Source organism: Hyperoodon ampullatus (assembly GCF_949752795.1).
Source record: "Hyperoodon ampullatus genome assembly, chromosome: 3".
NCBI classification, from domain to species: Eukaryota; Metazoa; Chordata; class Mammalia; order Artiodactyla; family Ziphiidae; genus Hyperoodon; species Hyperoodon ampullatus.
This window is the reverse complement of record NC_136916.1, coordinates 106,855,866-106,873,045: the sequence shown is the minus strand read 5'-3', so window position 1 is coordinate 106,873,045 and position 17,180 is coordinate 106,855,866. Positions and strand designations below refer to the sequence as shown.

At 41.6% G+C, this 17,180-nt stretch overlaps 1 protein-coding gene across 1 annotated transcript in view; it reads left to right on the top strand.

Moving 5' to 3' along the window:
* The window catches only part of STXBP6 (syntaxin binding protein 6), a gene marked incomplete at both ends in the record, with an annotated part of 207,507 nt that extends 190,629 nt beyond the window's left edge, over nt 1-16,878 (top strand). Inside the window, 2 exon segments of the mRNA XM_079699838.1 lie at nt 11,293-11,450; nt 16,855-16,878. Coding sequence (XP_079555964.1) covers nt 11,293-11,450; nt 16,855-16,878 — 182 coding nt within the window.
* Nucleotides 16,879-17,180: the final 302 nt, after the last annotated feature.

The window sequence follows — 17,180 nt, the reverse complement described above, 5'->3', positions numbered from 1 at the left end:
TGGGACAACATTAAATGCAACGACATTCGCACTGTAGGGGTCCCAGAAGGAGAAGAGAGAAAGGAGCCGAGATAATATTTTTGAAGAGATTATAGTCGAAAATTTCCCTAACATGGGAAAGGAAAAGCCACCCAATTCCAGGAAGCACAGCGAGTCCCATACAGGATAAACCCAAGGAGAAACTGGCCGAGACACATAGTAATCAAATTGCCAAAAATTAAAGACAAAGAAAAATTACTGAAAGCAGCAAGGGAAAAATGAAAAATAACATACAAGGGAACTCCCATAAGGTTAACAGCTGATTTCTCAGCAGAAACTCTACAAGCCAGAAGGGAGTGGCATGATATACTTAAAGTGATGAAAGGGAAGAACCTACAACCAAGATTACTCTACCCGGCAAGGATCTCATTCAGATTCGATGGAGAAATCAAAAGCTTTACAAACAAGCAAAAGCTAAGAAAATTCAGCACCACCAAACCAGCTCTACAACAAATGCTAAAGGAACTTCTCTAAATGGGAAACACAAGAGAAGAAAAGGACGTACAAAAACAACCCGAAAACAATTAAGAAAAGTTATAGGAACATACATGTCGATAATTACCTTAAACGTGAATGGATTAAATGCTCCAACCAAAGACACAGGCTTGTTGAATGTATACAAAAACAAGACCCATATATATGCTGTCTACGACCCACTTCAGACCTAGGGACACATACAGACTGAAAGTGAGGGGATGGAAAAAGATATTCCATGCAAATGGAAATCAAAAGAAAGCTGGAGAAGCTATACCCATATCAGATAAAATAGACTTTAAAATAAAGACTACTAAAAGAGACAAAGAAGGACACTACATAGTGATCAAGGGATCAATCCAAGAAGAAGATATAACAATTATAAATAAATATGCACCCAACATAGGAGCACCTCAATACATAAGGCAACTGCTAACAGCTATAAAAGAGGAAATCAACAGTAACACAATAATAGTGGGGGACTTGAACACCTCACTTACACCAATGGACAGATTATCCAAAATGAAAATAAATAAGGAAACGAAAGCTTAAATGGCACAATAGACCAGATAGATTTAATTGATATTTATAGGATATTCCATCCCAAAACAGCAGATTACACTTTCTTCTCAACTGCGCACAGAACGTTATCCAGGATAGATCACATCTTGGGTTACAAATCAAGCCTCAGTAAATTTAAGAAAATTGAAATCATATCAAGCATCTTTTCTGACCACAATGCTATGAGATTAGCAATGAATTACAAGGAAAAAAATGTAAAAAACACAAACACATGGAGGCTAAACAATACATTACTAAATAACCAAGAGATCACTGAAGAAATCAAAGAGGAAATCAAAAAATACGTAGAGACAAATGACAATGAAAACACGATGATCCAAAACCTATGGGATGCAGCAAAAGCAGTTCTAAGAGGGAAGTTTATAGCTATACAATCCTACCTCAAGAAACAAGAAAAATCTCAAGAGAAATCACAGAGGATACTAAAAATGCCACCAGAAAACTACTAGAGCTAATCAATGAATTTGGTAAAGTTGCAGGACACAAAATTAATGCACAGAAATCTCTTGCATTCCTATTCACTAATGATGAAAAATCTGAAAGAGAAATTATGGAAACATTCCCATTTACCATTGCAACAAAAAGAATAAAATACCTAGGAATAAACCTACCTAGGGAGACAAAAGACCTGTATGCAGAAGACTATAAGACACTGATGAAAGAAATTAAAGATGATACCAACAGATGGAGAGATATACCATGTTCTTGGATTGGAAGAATCAATATTGTGAAAATGACTCTACTACCCAAAGCAATCTACAGATTCAATGCAATCCCTAACAAATTACCAATGGCATTTTTTACAGAACTAGAACAAAACATCTTAAAATTTGTATGGAGACACAAAAGACCCCAAATAGCCAAAGAAGTCTTGAGGGAAAAAATGGAGCTGGAGGAATCAGACTCCCTGACTTCAGAATATACTGCAAAGCTACAGTAATGAAGACAATATGATACTGGCACAAAAACAGAAACAGATCAATGGAACAAGATAGAAAGCCCAGAGATAAACCCATGCACCTATGGTCAACTAATCTATTACACAGGAGGCAAAGATATACAATGGAGTAAAGACAGGCTCTTCAATAAGTGGTGCTGGGAATACTGGACAGCTACATGTAAAAGAATGAAATTAGAAGACTCCCTAACACCATAAACTCAAAATGGATTCGAGACCTAAATGTAAGACCGGACACTATAAAACTCTTAGAGGAAGACATAGGAAGAACACTGTTTGACATAAATCACAGCAAGATCTTTTTTGATCCACCTCCTAGAGTAAAAGAAATAAAAACAAAAATAAACAAATGGGACCTAATGAAATTTCAAAGCTTTTGCACAGCAAAGGAAACCATAAACAAGACCAAAAGACAACCCTCAGAATGGAAGAAAATATTTGCAAATGAAGCAACTGACAAAGGATTAATCTCCATAATATATAAACAGCTACTGCAGCTCAGTATTAAAGAAACAAACAACCCAATCCAAAAATGGGCAGAATACCTAAATAGACATTTCTCCAAAGAAGACATACAGATGGGCAAGAAGCACATGAAAAGCTGCTCAACATCACTAATTATTAGAGAAATGCAAATCAAAACTACAATGAAGTATCACCTCACAGCAGTCAGAATGGGCATCATCAAAAAATCTACAAACAACAAATGCTGGAGAGGGTGTGGAGAAAAGGGAACCCTCTTGCACTGTTGGTGAGAATGGAAATTGATACAGCCACTATGGAGAACAGTATGGAGGTTCCTTAAAAAACTAAGAATAGAATTACCATATGATCCAGCAATCCCACTACTGGGCATATACCCAGAGAAAACCATAATTCAAAAAGACACATGCACCCCAATGTTCATTGCAGCACTATTTACAATAGCCAGGTCATGGAAGCAACCTAAATGCCCATCGACAGACAAATGGATTAAGAAGTTGTGGTACATATATACAATGGAATATTACTTAGCCATAAAAAGGAATGAAATTGAGTCATTTGTTGATTCGTGGATGGATCTAGAGACTGTCATACAGAGTAAAGTAAGTCAGAAAGAGAAAAACAAATATCGTATATTAACGCATGTATGTGGAACCTAGAAAAATGGTACAGATGAACCGATTTGCAGGGCAGAAGTTGAGACACAGATGTGGAGAACAAACGTATGGACACCAAGGGGGGAAAACGCGGTGGGGTGGGGATGGTGGTGTGCTGAATTGGGCGATTGGGATTGACATGTATACACTGATGTGTATAAAATTGATGACTAATAAGAACCTGCAGTATAAAAAAACAAAACAAAAAACCCAACAACTAATACTAAACTTTCTTTGGATTATTTGTATGGAAATATGTTAATATAAATGTTTCAGACATTACATGAAATTTCTAAAAATCTTATATGTTCTGGTATAATGTTATAAGTCATAATTCTAGTTATTATTTTAAAATGTCTATCTCAGAAATTACTAAATTTCCTTGTCAATTGCATTATTATGAACTTTCATCAAATCTTTAACCATGGTCATTTTTAAGTCTTTTGTCATTTACAGAGAGTTCTGGGTATACTCTGATGCTTTTGCAAAAATGTTCCTATAAAAGGGTTTCGTCTTCAAGGAATTCATGCAAAAGACTCTGACAAGTACAGGTGTCTGGTAACTGACTATACTGCTGAACTGAATGAATAAGCATTTTCAGAACTCTAATGAGAAACTGATGAATTAATAAAAGTGCTAACAAAAGATCAAGATAAAAAAACAAATTAATTACATGGGACTGAGTGAACTGATGAGGATGATTATAATTTTTGTGACTTTCTGTTTGAATTAAAAAAAAAAAAGGAAAGGTAAATAGAAAAAAAGATCTCCCTGCCAATTTTTTAAGTTTATTGTACTAAAACCCAAATCCAGTTTTTTTCATAATTGGTTTTCCTTTAAATTAGTTTGGATAAATGGGGCTTTATTGTACAGTTATTCCTAGGTGGTTAAATTGATTATAGACTACAAATAGTCCATGCAAAACTACTACCAGATTTCAGTTTTAAAAGAGTGCCCTGAAAAAAAGAGAGTGCCCTGAGATGACCATATTTACTCAACTCCAAGTATAGACTGCCATAGGTTTATCAATCATTTATTTTTTAGATGATTTTCCTGCTTTTTTCCAAACATGATGAGTATTTTGCACTTCATATGTCTACATGTGTGTTTAATATAGGAAATACCTGCTGAAAATTCTATTTAAATTGACTCTTTACTAGCTATAGAATTAGGAATTTTGATTACCAAGATACAACCTGAAGTCTAGGATGATATAAAGAAATTATGTTTATATTTGTTGGTGTGGTCTGTGGGCTTTAAAAAAAAATCCTCCTCTTCTTTCTCTTCCATTTTCACTTTTCAATATACCTTATTGTTTTCCCCTCATTTTCCTATATATTTAAATTTATTTTCATTGTTTTCAAACAGTGACTGAATACAACGTTATAGCTTTATCTCAAATTGCTCTCTCAGTAAAGTCTTCTCAATCACTTAACGTAAAATATGCCAGCATAATATTTTTTTAAAGCACATATTGAGCAGAACCAATGTGAATGCAACATCAATGAAGTAAGACTGGTCTCTGCTCTATTCTCAGAGACTGTAATTCAAAAAGTAGTTGACATTATTTGCAGTGGTTGACAGCCTCTTCTCAGACTGTTTGAATAAATTTGGGTATTAATATGCTTCCTGCCTATTTAGAGAGAATTACTGTTCTATCTGCCTCAGGAGACTGTTTTATTTCCAGATTTAACTCAGCACAATATGATGGGCCCCAACTTTTGAGTTAAGCATCCTTCTTTACAAAGCATGCCTTGATTTAATGAGCATGTGTTCAGCTCTCTCTGAGGTGCACACAGCAAGTATACACAGATCTAAGTGTCTCCTGAGAGCCTCAAGACACTTAGCCCCAAGATAAAAGAGGAAACATGCAAAGGAATTGCGTGGGATTGTGCAGTTTTTCCAAAGTTCCTAGAGAGCAGATGTGGTCTTAGGGTGGTAGAGGGATAGACATTCACTGAGTTTCATTCTTTTGCACGTGGCTGTCTAGTTTTCCCAGCACCATTTACTGCAGAGACAATCTTTTCTCTGTTGCATGTTCTTCGCTCCCTTATTGTAGATTAATTTTTCATGTGTGTGTGGATTTGTTTCTCGGCTCTCAGTTCATTTCCAGTGATCTGTATGTCTGTTTTTCTGCCAGTACCATACTCTTTTGATTAAATATAACTTTGCGGTATAATTTTAAATCAGGGAGTGTGATACCTCCAGCTTTGTTCTTTGTTGTCAGGATTGCTTTGACCATCTGGGGTCTTTTGTGGTTCCATATAAATTTTAGGATTTTTTGTTCTAGTTCTGTGAAAAATGTCATTGGGATTGCATTTAACCTGTAAATTTCTTTAGGTAATGGATATTTTTAACAGTGTTAATTCTTCCAGTCCATGAGTATGGAATATCTTTCCATGTCTTTGTGTCTTCAGTTTCTTTCAACAGTGTCTTACAGTTGTCAGTGTGTAGATCTTTTACCTCCTTTGTTAAATTTATTCCTAGGTATTCTTTTTGTTGCGGTAAATGGAACTGTTTTCTTAATTCTACTGGTTATTAGGGAAATTTAAATTAAAATCACAATGAGATATTACCTCATGCCCATTAGAATGGTTATTTTCAAAAAGGTGTTAGAGAGGGTGTGGAGAAAGGGAAACCCTCAGCACTGTTTTTGGGAATGTAAATTGGTACAGCCACTATGAAAAACAATATGGAGAGTCCTCAAAAAATTAAGACTAAACTACCATATGATCCAGCTATTCCATTTCTGGGTATTTATCTGAAGAATATGAAAACACTAATTCAAAAAGGTATATGCACCCCTGTGTTCACTGCAGCATTATTTATTAAAAGCCAAGATATGGAAACAACCTAAGAGCCTACTGATGGATGAATGGATAAAGAAGATATGGGTGTGTGTGTGTGTGTGTGTGTGTGTGTGTGTGTGTGTGTGTGTGTGTGTGTGTGTGTGTGTGTGTGTGTAGACAATGGAACTCAGCCATAAAAAAATGAAATCTTGCCATTTGTGACAACACGGATGGACCTTGAGGGTATTATGCTAAGTGAAATAAATCAGAAAGAGAAATACAAATACAGTACGATTTCACTCATATGTGGAATATTTTTTAAGTTAAAATTAATTTTTTTAAAAATGAACAAGCCAAACAAAAGGAAAACAGACACGTAGATACAAAGAACAGAGTAGTGGTTACCAGAGAGGAAGGGGGTTGGAGGAGGATGAAATAGATAAAAAGGGGGTCAACTGTATGGTGACAGATGGAAACTAAGCTTTTGGTGGTGAGCACACTGCAGTGTATACAGAAGTTGAAATATAATGGTGTGCACGGAAGGAAGGATGGACACTTTTGGACACGCACCCAATATTGAAAAGGGAAATAATTGAATAAATTACAACAGTGTTATGTAGCCATTATAAACAGTATTTTCAAAGAATTTTCCATGGCATGGGAAAGTACCCACAATAGGATACAATATTAAATATATATAGTATAGCCGCAACCATGTTTTAGAAAAACATAGAAAAATTACTAGAATAAAATGTACCATAAATGTAAATGTGGTTATCTCTAAGCAATTGAATACTACATGATTTTATTGCCTTTTTATAGTAATATGTATTCTGAATTTTCTATAGTAAGTTGTTTTAGCTTGTAATAATGACAAGATGTTTTCTTTTGTATTATGGCTTTAAGAAATGCTTTGGGAACTGCTACACTGAAGCCTTCATTCCATACAGTTAATGCAGACTATCAATCTCAAATACAAGAAAATTCCCATGGAGAGCCAATATAACAGTGAGTAAGAGAACTGGCTCTGGAGCTGGGCTTCCTGAGTTCAAAACCTAGCTCTGCTCTTCACTTACTGTGGGATCCTTGGTGCACTGCTAGCCCTCTCTCTCTCTCTGTTGGTGCTCCCATTGGTAAAAATGGGATCCGTGATGTGCCATCGCATAAGGCTGTTGTGAGGAGCAGATTTCAGTAAGTGGACTTACTAGAACATAGTAAGTGGTCAGGCAACTGCTATTCTTGCATTGGATTTAAAAGCTATTTAACTTCTGTTATTTTTATACCTTGCAGTTGTTTATTTTAAGGCTGGTAACAACAGATTTTTTACCAACTTTCTCTTCGCTTTCGCTATAGCAAAAGCATTCCCCTTTTTGAATTTTGTTGTTGAGTTAATTCATTGAATTCCTGGCACAATCTCTGGGTGAGATAGCTGGCTTCATTAGACACAGAGTAAACCCTTAGTCATTTGGCAAGTTTAGAATTTGAAGACCTAGTTAGATCATGTAACAGCATCAGTCATGTGTCCAACCCTCTGCTAAGCCATGGAGAAATCATTAGAAGGATGATATATTTTTCCTGCCTCTAAGCCAACCAACATTTATTGAGTCTCTCCTATGTGCCAGGGATTGCAAATACAAAAGTGAGAAAGGCCCAGCCCCTGCCTTCAAGGAGCTCACACTAGATACCCAGCAATTACATGCAGTATGATAAATGCACCATTTGAGATAGACACAAGATAATGTGTATGTTGGGGGCAACAATGGTTTAGGGTGGGCTAGACATGACAATCTTTCCTAGGAAAGGGGTCTGAAGTGTACTGAAGTACATAGGAGTAAGTGGGAAGGCTAAGGTGAGACTCAGAGTTCACACAGAGGTAGCAGTAAGCACAAAAGCATACAGGTAAAAGAAACATGACACATCTGCGAAAATTTAGGTAATTTGGCAAGGCATGGGATTGGAGGTCGCTAGGGAGAGGAAAAATGGATGAGGTTCTAAGATGAGCTGAGAGTGAGGCAGGGCAAAGTTCTCAATTTTTTCTTGGAAGCAGTGAGAAGATGGTAACAAATTTGCCTTTTTAAAAGTGTGCTATAGAAATGTGTGGAAGATGAACCAGAAAAGGTGTGGGGACACCTAACAACAAAAGGCTATTGCTATATCTCTGAAGGGAAGAGGGACTGGATCAATACAGAGATAATGAAGCTGGCAAAGAGGGCAGAGAGTAGAGAGTTGGATAGCAGGTGACTTGTAGTTGTATGTGGTAAAAGTAAGAGAGGAATCTGGACTGGACTCCCAGATTTCTGAATTGAGGAGCAAGCTGGGCAGATAGTGGAGTTATTGACTGAGCAGGGGACCCCAAAGGAAAAGCAGGTGTAATAATGGGGTCAGGTGTAGACATACCCAATTCAAGATGACTTTGGGTGACTCACCTGAAGTTGCCCAGTAAGAAAACATGGGTCTGGAGCCTCAGCAGCACAACCTAGAAAAAAGCAAAGATTTGGTCATTGAAGCCGTGAGCTGAGTAGAATTGTCCTAGGGAGAGTCTGCAGAATGAGAAAGAGAAGAGGGCCAAGGACAGAACCCTGGAATTACAGCATTTGCAAGATATCAGAGAGAATAGAGCAAGCAAGCGGGAGACCCGAATCTAGAGTAGGAAGATTCAAGATTTCGGGAATGGTCAGCAGAGTGAAAGGGTGCCCTCGGGGAATATATAATCCAGCTGGGAAGTCATTGCATCTATGGGTGAAGAAATGAGGTAGAAGAGTTGCCCATGACTGTACCTGATCAATCACCCAAGAAGGATATAGACAGTTCTTACAAAGCTGAGAAGAGAATGTAATTGACCTGAACCTTGATAAAGGCGATGGGACTTCACTGAGCCTGAAATACAGGTAGAATTGAAACCAGGGGAGGACATTTCAACTGAGGTGATGAGATTTGTTCAAATCCATCCTCATGGCTGAAAATAACTGGAGGTGGATTTTTTATTGATAGTGGTCAGCAGTGTCATCACTGAATAATGAAGACAGCATTTGGTTCTCTTTTAGTTATAACACCTCTTGGTTAAACAGTATCATATAAAACTGGGTGCAGTGTTGATCTGACGTCTGTACAAGATTAAGAAAGTCATGACAGGAAAACAGTATGGCTCACACAAAGCAGATTCATTCTAGAAACACAGATGTGTCTCACTTTGAGGGCACCATGAGGGTCAGTTCCGATGGGGAGAAAACCCGTCCTGGTTATATACCCTCTTGATTTTATGATAACTAATTCTAAAATCCCTTTGGCTTAATGCAGCTGTTCCTGGCTGTGGAGTTGCAGGTACCCTGCCCCATCTTTTCTCTAGCCTCTGGCGGCTACGCTGTGGGCATGTGGAAGGACGCAGGAAGGGGAGGTTTTCTTGTGCCCTCCCCCAACTCCTCGGCACCGTCAGTCCCTTCACTGTCTTCTTCTTTCCCATTGGCCTGTTCCTTCTTGGGAGCACCTGGCTTGCAATGCAGCTTAGGCAATAACTCTTCATTTACCAAGAGGAATAGGTTTCTTTAGGACAGAAACAGTCAGGCATTACCTTGGGAAATAACCTGCCAAAACCTATCTATGCTGGTGTTCTCACAATTCTGTCATAGTGATTGCTTTCCATGACCAATGCCACACCTGCAGAGAGGAAGGTACAGAATAAGGAAAAGGCATTGGGAAACCAGGTTCCAGTGCTAGCTATGTCAATTCCCTAGTGACATGATCTTGTGGAAGCCCTGAACCTCACCTAGTCTCAGTCTTCTCAGTAGAATTTCTGTGACAATCAAATGAGACAGTATTTGTAAAGATGCTTTATGATTGCAAAATGCTATTCAAATATTAAGCAGTGGTGATAGGCTATAATCATAACCATGATATGAAAGCAGATGGGAACCCAGATTTCTCCTCCTAAATCTGTTCTGAAGACCTAGACAGACCTTCCATTGCAACCCTTGCATTCAGCCAGTTTCTCCAGAGCCACATGTCCTCTGTTAATCTGTGCTGACTTATCTTGGCTCCAGCAGTGGTTGATGCAGCTGAGTAATAGTAACCTAACTCCATTATCCTCCCCTAGTGCAGAGTGGAAGCCCTTGAAATCCACCCCTAAAGAAGAAAAGTGGAAAACCATTTACAAAGTGCTTCCTCTGGGGCAGGCACTTTCTTTGCCTGAGATCCTTTTCCACAAACCACAGACTGTTCCCACAGAGGAGAAATGAGGAAGCCTTTGCAGCTGAGACCAGTGGAAATTACGTTTCTATTAAAAGCTGTCTGTGGCTAGATGTATCCATCCCAGGTACAAAGTTAAATGATGTAATAAAAACTTATTCAAAGACATAAAGCTATTATATAAAATGCCATTTAACTATCTTCCGCTCAGCATTAACAAAATACAGCTATAAATCTCCTTTGGTTGTAATTTGGCAAGTTTCTAGGTCTCCATGGGTTATGCATCTGCCACTTCATCACTGTTGAATTCTCTTTTCCAGTCCTGGGATGTCAGGGATGCATAATCATTTCAAATGTGATGGTTTTCAACTTTCTCAGTATCCTCATTCATGAATCTGGGAGTGCTAAGTTCCTTCCGGGACAGGTTTCTGTCACTGTTTTTTACCTGCTGGCTAAGTACAGTGCTGAGGCCCCATATTTCATATACTTGAGATCAGAGGCAAAGAGGACCAACCAACCAGGCCATGGCTCGGGATTCAAGGTTGGGAACTGACATACCTCCTCTGAACTTTGAGACTGATCGATAGCTTCTTATGTGGGGCTATGCATATAGGGGTGAATGGGGTAAAATGGAAGGGAACAGTTGAAAGGAATACAGAGCATCATATCTGGAGAAGTTCTGTACTCCCAATTTTCCTGTGGTTATCCATCTAAACCCCAGGTCAAGAGGAAATGCTCATATGATCCAGTTATGTCTCACTGAACTTGCCTAACTCTATGGACTTGTTAGGGTTTCCATCTACCTTTGCAAGCCAAGTCCTAAATTCAGATGGACCCCGCTCTTCCGAGCCTCACCAGACAGAATGCCGGTAGAATGGAAATGAGTGCTGTCAGTGATGGGGCTGCGAAAGAAGCCTTCAGCACTTGCCCAGGTCCTACAGTCAGTGGGTATTCTTCCTAAAAGTGAGTCAGTCAGAGCAAGTCAGAAGAAAAGTCGACTTGTTTCCTAGACACTCAAGGCCTTTCCAGAGTCTGACCCATCTTGCTTTTTCGGGGTGCTCACCCTGGGCGGGGGTGTCACTGTAGGTCAGCCGAGCCAGCTTCTGATGTTCTTCCTGTCCCCTTTCAGGAAACAGCATCCTCCATTCAGCGGCCGACAGCGTGACCAGTGCAGTGCAGAAAGCGAGCCAGGCCTTGAACGAGCGCGGGGAGCGCTTAGGCCGCGCAGAGGAGAAGACGGAAGATATGAAGAACAGCGCCCAGCAGTTTGCAGAAACTGCACACAAGGTGGGTCCCGCAGCGTGGCCGAGGGCTCAGCTCTGGGTTGTCAGGGAGCTTTGGTGCCCAGAACTTTATTTCGGTATGTTTCCCAGGTGGGAGGCACAAAGTCAAGCCTTTTTTTTTTTTTTTTTTTGGCCCCTGTATACAGTTTCCTTCTGCTACTTAGTAAGTACCAGAGTTGGGAAGATTTCTTCTTGGACCTGTTTCTTTGGTTATCTCGTTTCTGCTGTCTTCATCCCTGTCTCTGACCCCGTATCTTTGGGAAATGTGGACCATCTTTACTTCCTACCCAGAAGTTTAAGGCTCAAGTTTCAGGGAACAGGATGGCGGTGGGGGTAGGACAGGTGTAAGAATATCCCTCCTCTGTTAGCCAGTGCTTGAAAGAGGACTGTGGGCTCTTGTGCTTACATTTCCATGCTGTCCTTTTCTGGTCATGAGCCTCGCATCCTGTGTTCTTATCTCTTTACTATATAAAAAGCAAATTCTAGTCCCAGGGCACCTCAGGGCTAGTTTCCCCTGTGGAGGGGCCTTGGACCTCTAAGGTTGACCTGACTAGTGCAGAGCTGCCTGCAAAATTCCCACCTGCCTCTGGGTCCAGAGAATGGTGTTTTCCACATGCCTCAGGTGTACACATGCACTGAAAATGTGCCTTTCAGAAGGGGAAGGGGGAGTTTTTATTGGCAGCCAGCTATCTAAGGCAGTCACAAGCCAAAGGAAAGAGAAGCCCTGTTGGTCAGGTGATAAAAGAGGATTTATTACTGTTCTTGTACTTTGGATCAAAGGGCAGCTCCTTTCTGGCTAGTGATTTGAATTTAGGTTTCCAGAAAAAACTTTGGCTGATAATTGTTGGCATGTCAGACTCATGATCTGGCCTTTCAAGATAGGCTTTTCAGGTGACCTTTGGGGAAAAAATTAATTTGCTTCAAAAGAAAACCCCGCTTTTGCTGGGGAAACAAGAATGGACAACCTGAAAAGCAACAGGAAAAATCTCCCCAGCTCAGCCAGGCTGGCCCCTTCCCGAGGCTTAAGCCCAGGCCCGACTGCAGATCCAGATCTGAGTGGATGCATCTAGCCTGCCCTTCCTGCATCCCCTTTGCACAGACCTGTCTCATTGTGTCATCAATTCCCTATCATGACAGCGTCTTACTGTACTGCTGCCTTAGGGGCCCATTTGGAGTTCAAACCTGGCTGAAAATGCAGGCAGCCCTGCTGGGGGCCAGAGCCTGTCTTGCTGCGGCTGTCACAGAGGGAGCAAGCTCAGAATTGTGGTTCCCCTCATCCCTTCTGCAGCCTTTGTGATATAGAAATAATGATGGAGTGGAGATGTTAGAATTCCTACCCAACCTCATTTATAGCAACAGCAACTGTAGTGATTTAAAAGGGGGGTGGGCAGTGGAAGTCTGGGGGAACATTTAAAGTGTTGATTTGGAGAAGAGAAGACTACAGGAATTATTTTTTAAATGTCTTCAGGTCTGGGAAGGGCGATATTGCAGCAATTCTCTTTTGTGTCTTGTTATACAGAAGAGAGCACTCAGTGGTGCACTGATAACGTTCTGCTAAAATAAGAGTTCAGGTTAATGATTAGGCCATGAACCAGGTTACCAAGGAAGTCTGTGAAATCATTCTTCCTAATGCGGAGTAGACAATACCTGGAGGTCATCCATGTCACTGTCCGCCTCAGAGGAGGTCATACAAACACTGGGGTTGGATAACCTAACCAGATGGCCAGAATTCTTGGCCCTGGTCACGCTGTTTCCCTGATACTGTAGCCAAGTTTGCTAGGTAGTTGGGAAGACCGTATGGTATGGTAGTTAACATCTTGTGTTTGATTTAGCAACTCCATGACCTTGGGCAGGGGCTTAATTTCTCTAAGCCCCAGTTTCCTCATCAGTAAAATAGGGCTAACTAATAATAGTACCTTTTTCTTAGGGTGTTGAGAGAATTGAATGCATTCAAACCTATAAATTGGTTAGCACAATACTTGGTGCATATAAACCTCAGTTAATATTAGTTATAATTGTTTCCATAAAAATGGTTTCTGTTGAGCCTGCTCCAATCCATCACATGATGAGCACTGTAGAGGGTTGGAGAACTGTGACTGAGGATCCCAGCACAGGGGTGGGGGGGACTGGTGGTGAAGATTTTGTGCCCTCCAAAGGGGGGTGGGAGGGCCTCCTGCTGGATGCTGACACTTTCTAAACACAGAGCAGCCCTTGCAAACAGGACCTGTCAGAACAGAAACTGATTAGGCCACCAAAGGCACAGGGGTCTCTGGCTTTGACCACTGGGAGGACTGGTGCCAGCCAGTTACCTATTTCCTTAGAGATGGATGCGGCAGGGGGCAGTCTCCACTTACTTTGGCTTCTCCTCTCCTGTGGGTGGCGTAAGGGTGGTGGGAAGGGGTTGCTAGTGTCTCTTAGTGTGTTTGAGGGAGTGGGAGAGAGACACAATAGTAACCAGACTTGCAGTTTTCTAAAACTGCAAGTCTGGGATGTGTGCTTATGAATCACCAGCATGGGCAGGATTCCTCAGGAAGAGGTTGACCTCTTGAGATTAGGTGTGGCTATTTTCCCAGGGACCAGGACTCCTGATTTGTCCCACTAGTGTAGGCTGTCTGGGAAGATGTCATTTCACTGGCTGAGCCCCTACCATGCCTACTGGTGAGGAGAGAGTTCAGAGACGGAACCCAGGCCTTCCACCACTGCCTCCCCAAACATGCCTCTGTTGACTCATAAAGAGTGGGCTGTGTTCAGACGTCGAGACACAGTGCACTTGTTAGAGCCCTGACAGAGAAAGGCAGTGCTGGGTGACAGTTCCTCTGGGCTCCCTGGTTGAACAAGAGCATGCCACCTCAGCTGGAGAGTAGGGCACACCTTCCGGATTGCAACAGAAGAGGCTATCTCCGGCTTTCTCGATTTTCCCAGGACTCCTACAGTGACCCAGGTACATTCGTGAGTGGATCACCTTTGTGGGAGCCTGCCATCAAGACAAGTGGGCGCTTGGCTCCTGCAGAGCCAGTGGAAATGTGTCTGCACCCCTTCTCCCCCAGCTCTGTTCAGCCTGGCTTGGGAAGCGTGGTTCCTTCCTGAACTATGAGCTTGGTACAGTCTCAGACCTTAGGGAAGTCCAGCTCAGCCACAGAGCAGGCCTGCTCACTCTCCTCTGCTTCAGAAAGTGCAACAGTGCAGTGCTTTGATGCCTGCCTTGGCTGGTGAGTCAGCAGGCGAGAGGGATACCCACACCTAGGCACCCTCAGATGCTGTTTATTTCCCACAGAAAAGAACAGTGATCTGCCCTGTTTTTGCGCAAGCGCACGTTTGTAGGGGAGGGAGTGGTGAGCGGCGTTTCCCTCACGGGCAGGGAATGGCTGCCTCTGTCCCTACCACGGTCATCTCCTCCCTGTGGGTCTAAGCTAGAAGGGACCTCAAGAGTCCAGGCCTCTTAAAAAATACACCCTGTATGAGTAACAACTTTTTCTATTATTGTTGGTTTTTCTATTATTGTTGTTATTATTTAGATGGAGTCATTTACACAGCTTTGAAAGAGAAAGCGTTCCATGAAACATTAAGAAAACAAAAATAGAGCAAAAGGAAGTTTTTAACTTCTCTTCTGTAGGAACTCTGACATCTACATTAATCCATAAGCATTTGAGTTGGAGATGATAGTTATAGACATGAGGAAACTGAGGTACGGAGCAATTGTGACTTCGAGCTCAAGGTCATACAGCAGATTTGTAGCAGGGAAGCAACAGCAGCACGCCTTCCATATTCTAAAGCTTCTAACTCCCAGGAAGTTAAAGAAAAAACAAAACAAAACGAGGTAGCGTGGAAATGATGCGCCTTTATGCAAAAATACCTCAAATGGCAAAATGTCCAATCCAGCTGTACTTCTGCAAAGCTGAACTGGCACGTCCCCGCCTGGCTGGGGCTCCCCTTAGCGCCAGTCCCAGCTGCACTGGAGAGGTAACCAGGGTCTGGTGTGAGAAGCAACAGGATCGCTGCTGAGGATTAATGACTGTGGGTAAATTGGCAAAGCCCATTAGCTGAAGGTTAACAGCTGAGTGCATAACAGGACAGCAGCACTGATCAAATATTTATGGTTGGTATTTATGATGCACAACACTTAACAGCCCTGTGTTGATTTGAATGGTCCACATTGCTAAATAATGTATTAAAACTAGAGACGGAGCAAGAAGTGGAGGCCATACAGTGGAGGGGCTCAGAGTGTGGCCAGGGAGTGGGACGGATCTGAGAGAGAGCCCCGGCTCTGCCATTTCCACCCACCATGTTTCCTGGACTGTAAACTCTTGGAGTTCAGGATTTAGCCTTCTTGGCAAAAACCCACAGCACTTAGCACAGCAGCCTGGACACACTCAGGGCTTCACAAACACCATCTGACAGTTGACTGGCTGTTGGCATCAGCACTGCAAAAGGTCCTTGGGGGGGGGTCTTCACTTAGGCTGGCTTCACCAGGTACAGGCACCTGGAGCTCTTCCAGCTGACGGTGCCCAAGTAGAGATTAATTTAGCGACACGACTACCCCCAGTAACTCCAGCCCCAGTCTCAGGGATTAATTCCTAATATCAGACTCTTAGACACGTGAGGGATCACAATTCAGCCTCAACCCTGCCTTCTGCTTCACCTCAGTATATGGGCTCCTTGGAAGGGACCTGGCTAAGGAAGGCAATGTCAGATTAATTTTATGTTTTGTACCTGCATACATTTCCTTAAATATATTATCATGGGCTCCAGCTGGGCTTGGGAAGCTATTGAATGATACAGCGGTATTTGGTGTTCCCATTTATAAAGATCCAACATTTCAATAAACCACATTTTTCAAATACCAGTGGGAGCAGTAAGTCAAAGTCTGAATTTGGTCTATTGTTCAGTCCTGGTTGGTAAAACAGTCTAATTGTCAAGTGCTTTGGACCTGGTTGAATGTCCAGGATATTACGTGGATTATTGCAGCTTGTTTGTTTCTCTACAGTTGGTGATTTTTAATACCTTACGAGATGTCAGTAAATACATTTGGAGAGTGTTGGTCTTCCTGGATAACTAGTAACCTGGGAGCCCAGAGGCCTTTGTTTCTAGGGTAGGTCACTCATTCTGCCTCTACTCTGGCTCTTCCATTTGCTCCTTCAGTGGCATGAAGGAACATCACGTAGCACCCTCCCTGACCTGGACACATACACCAACAACAATACTGTAAGGACGAGTAACAAATGCAGTGCTCAGTGGACTGTTTAGGGACATGCTGCACATTTACTAAGTGCCACTGTGAACTGTAATGGTGATCTGCCACAGCAAGAAGAATCTTGGTGTTGCCTCTCATCGCGGATGTGGGGAAGGAGCAGCAAAGGAACTCTCCCCACTGCTGATAACATCTTACTTATGTCCCTTTCTCTCCTTAGCTTGCCATGAAGCACAAATGTTGAGAAACTGCCTCTCCCGGTGACCTCTTAAGAGAAAATGAAGTTTGTTCAGCAGTTTTTACAAGAATTCTGGACCTCCGCTTGCTTCTTTTTTTCCCAAAACGTGGACATTTAGGTTATTTTTCCTTTTCAGATGTTAATATGAGAGAAAAGGTGTTGTGTTTATACATTTCCCTAATAATCTTGCTAAGAAATGCTGCAAGCATCAGCTTTATTTTTTTCCCACTGTGTGTATGCGTGTGTCTGTATGTGTTTTCTCTCTAAGGCTTTCTTTTTTTTTTTTTGGTTGTTTGAATATGAAATTC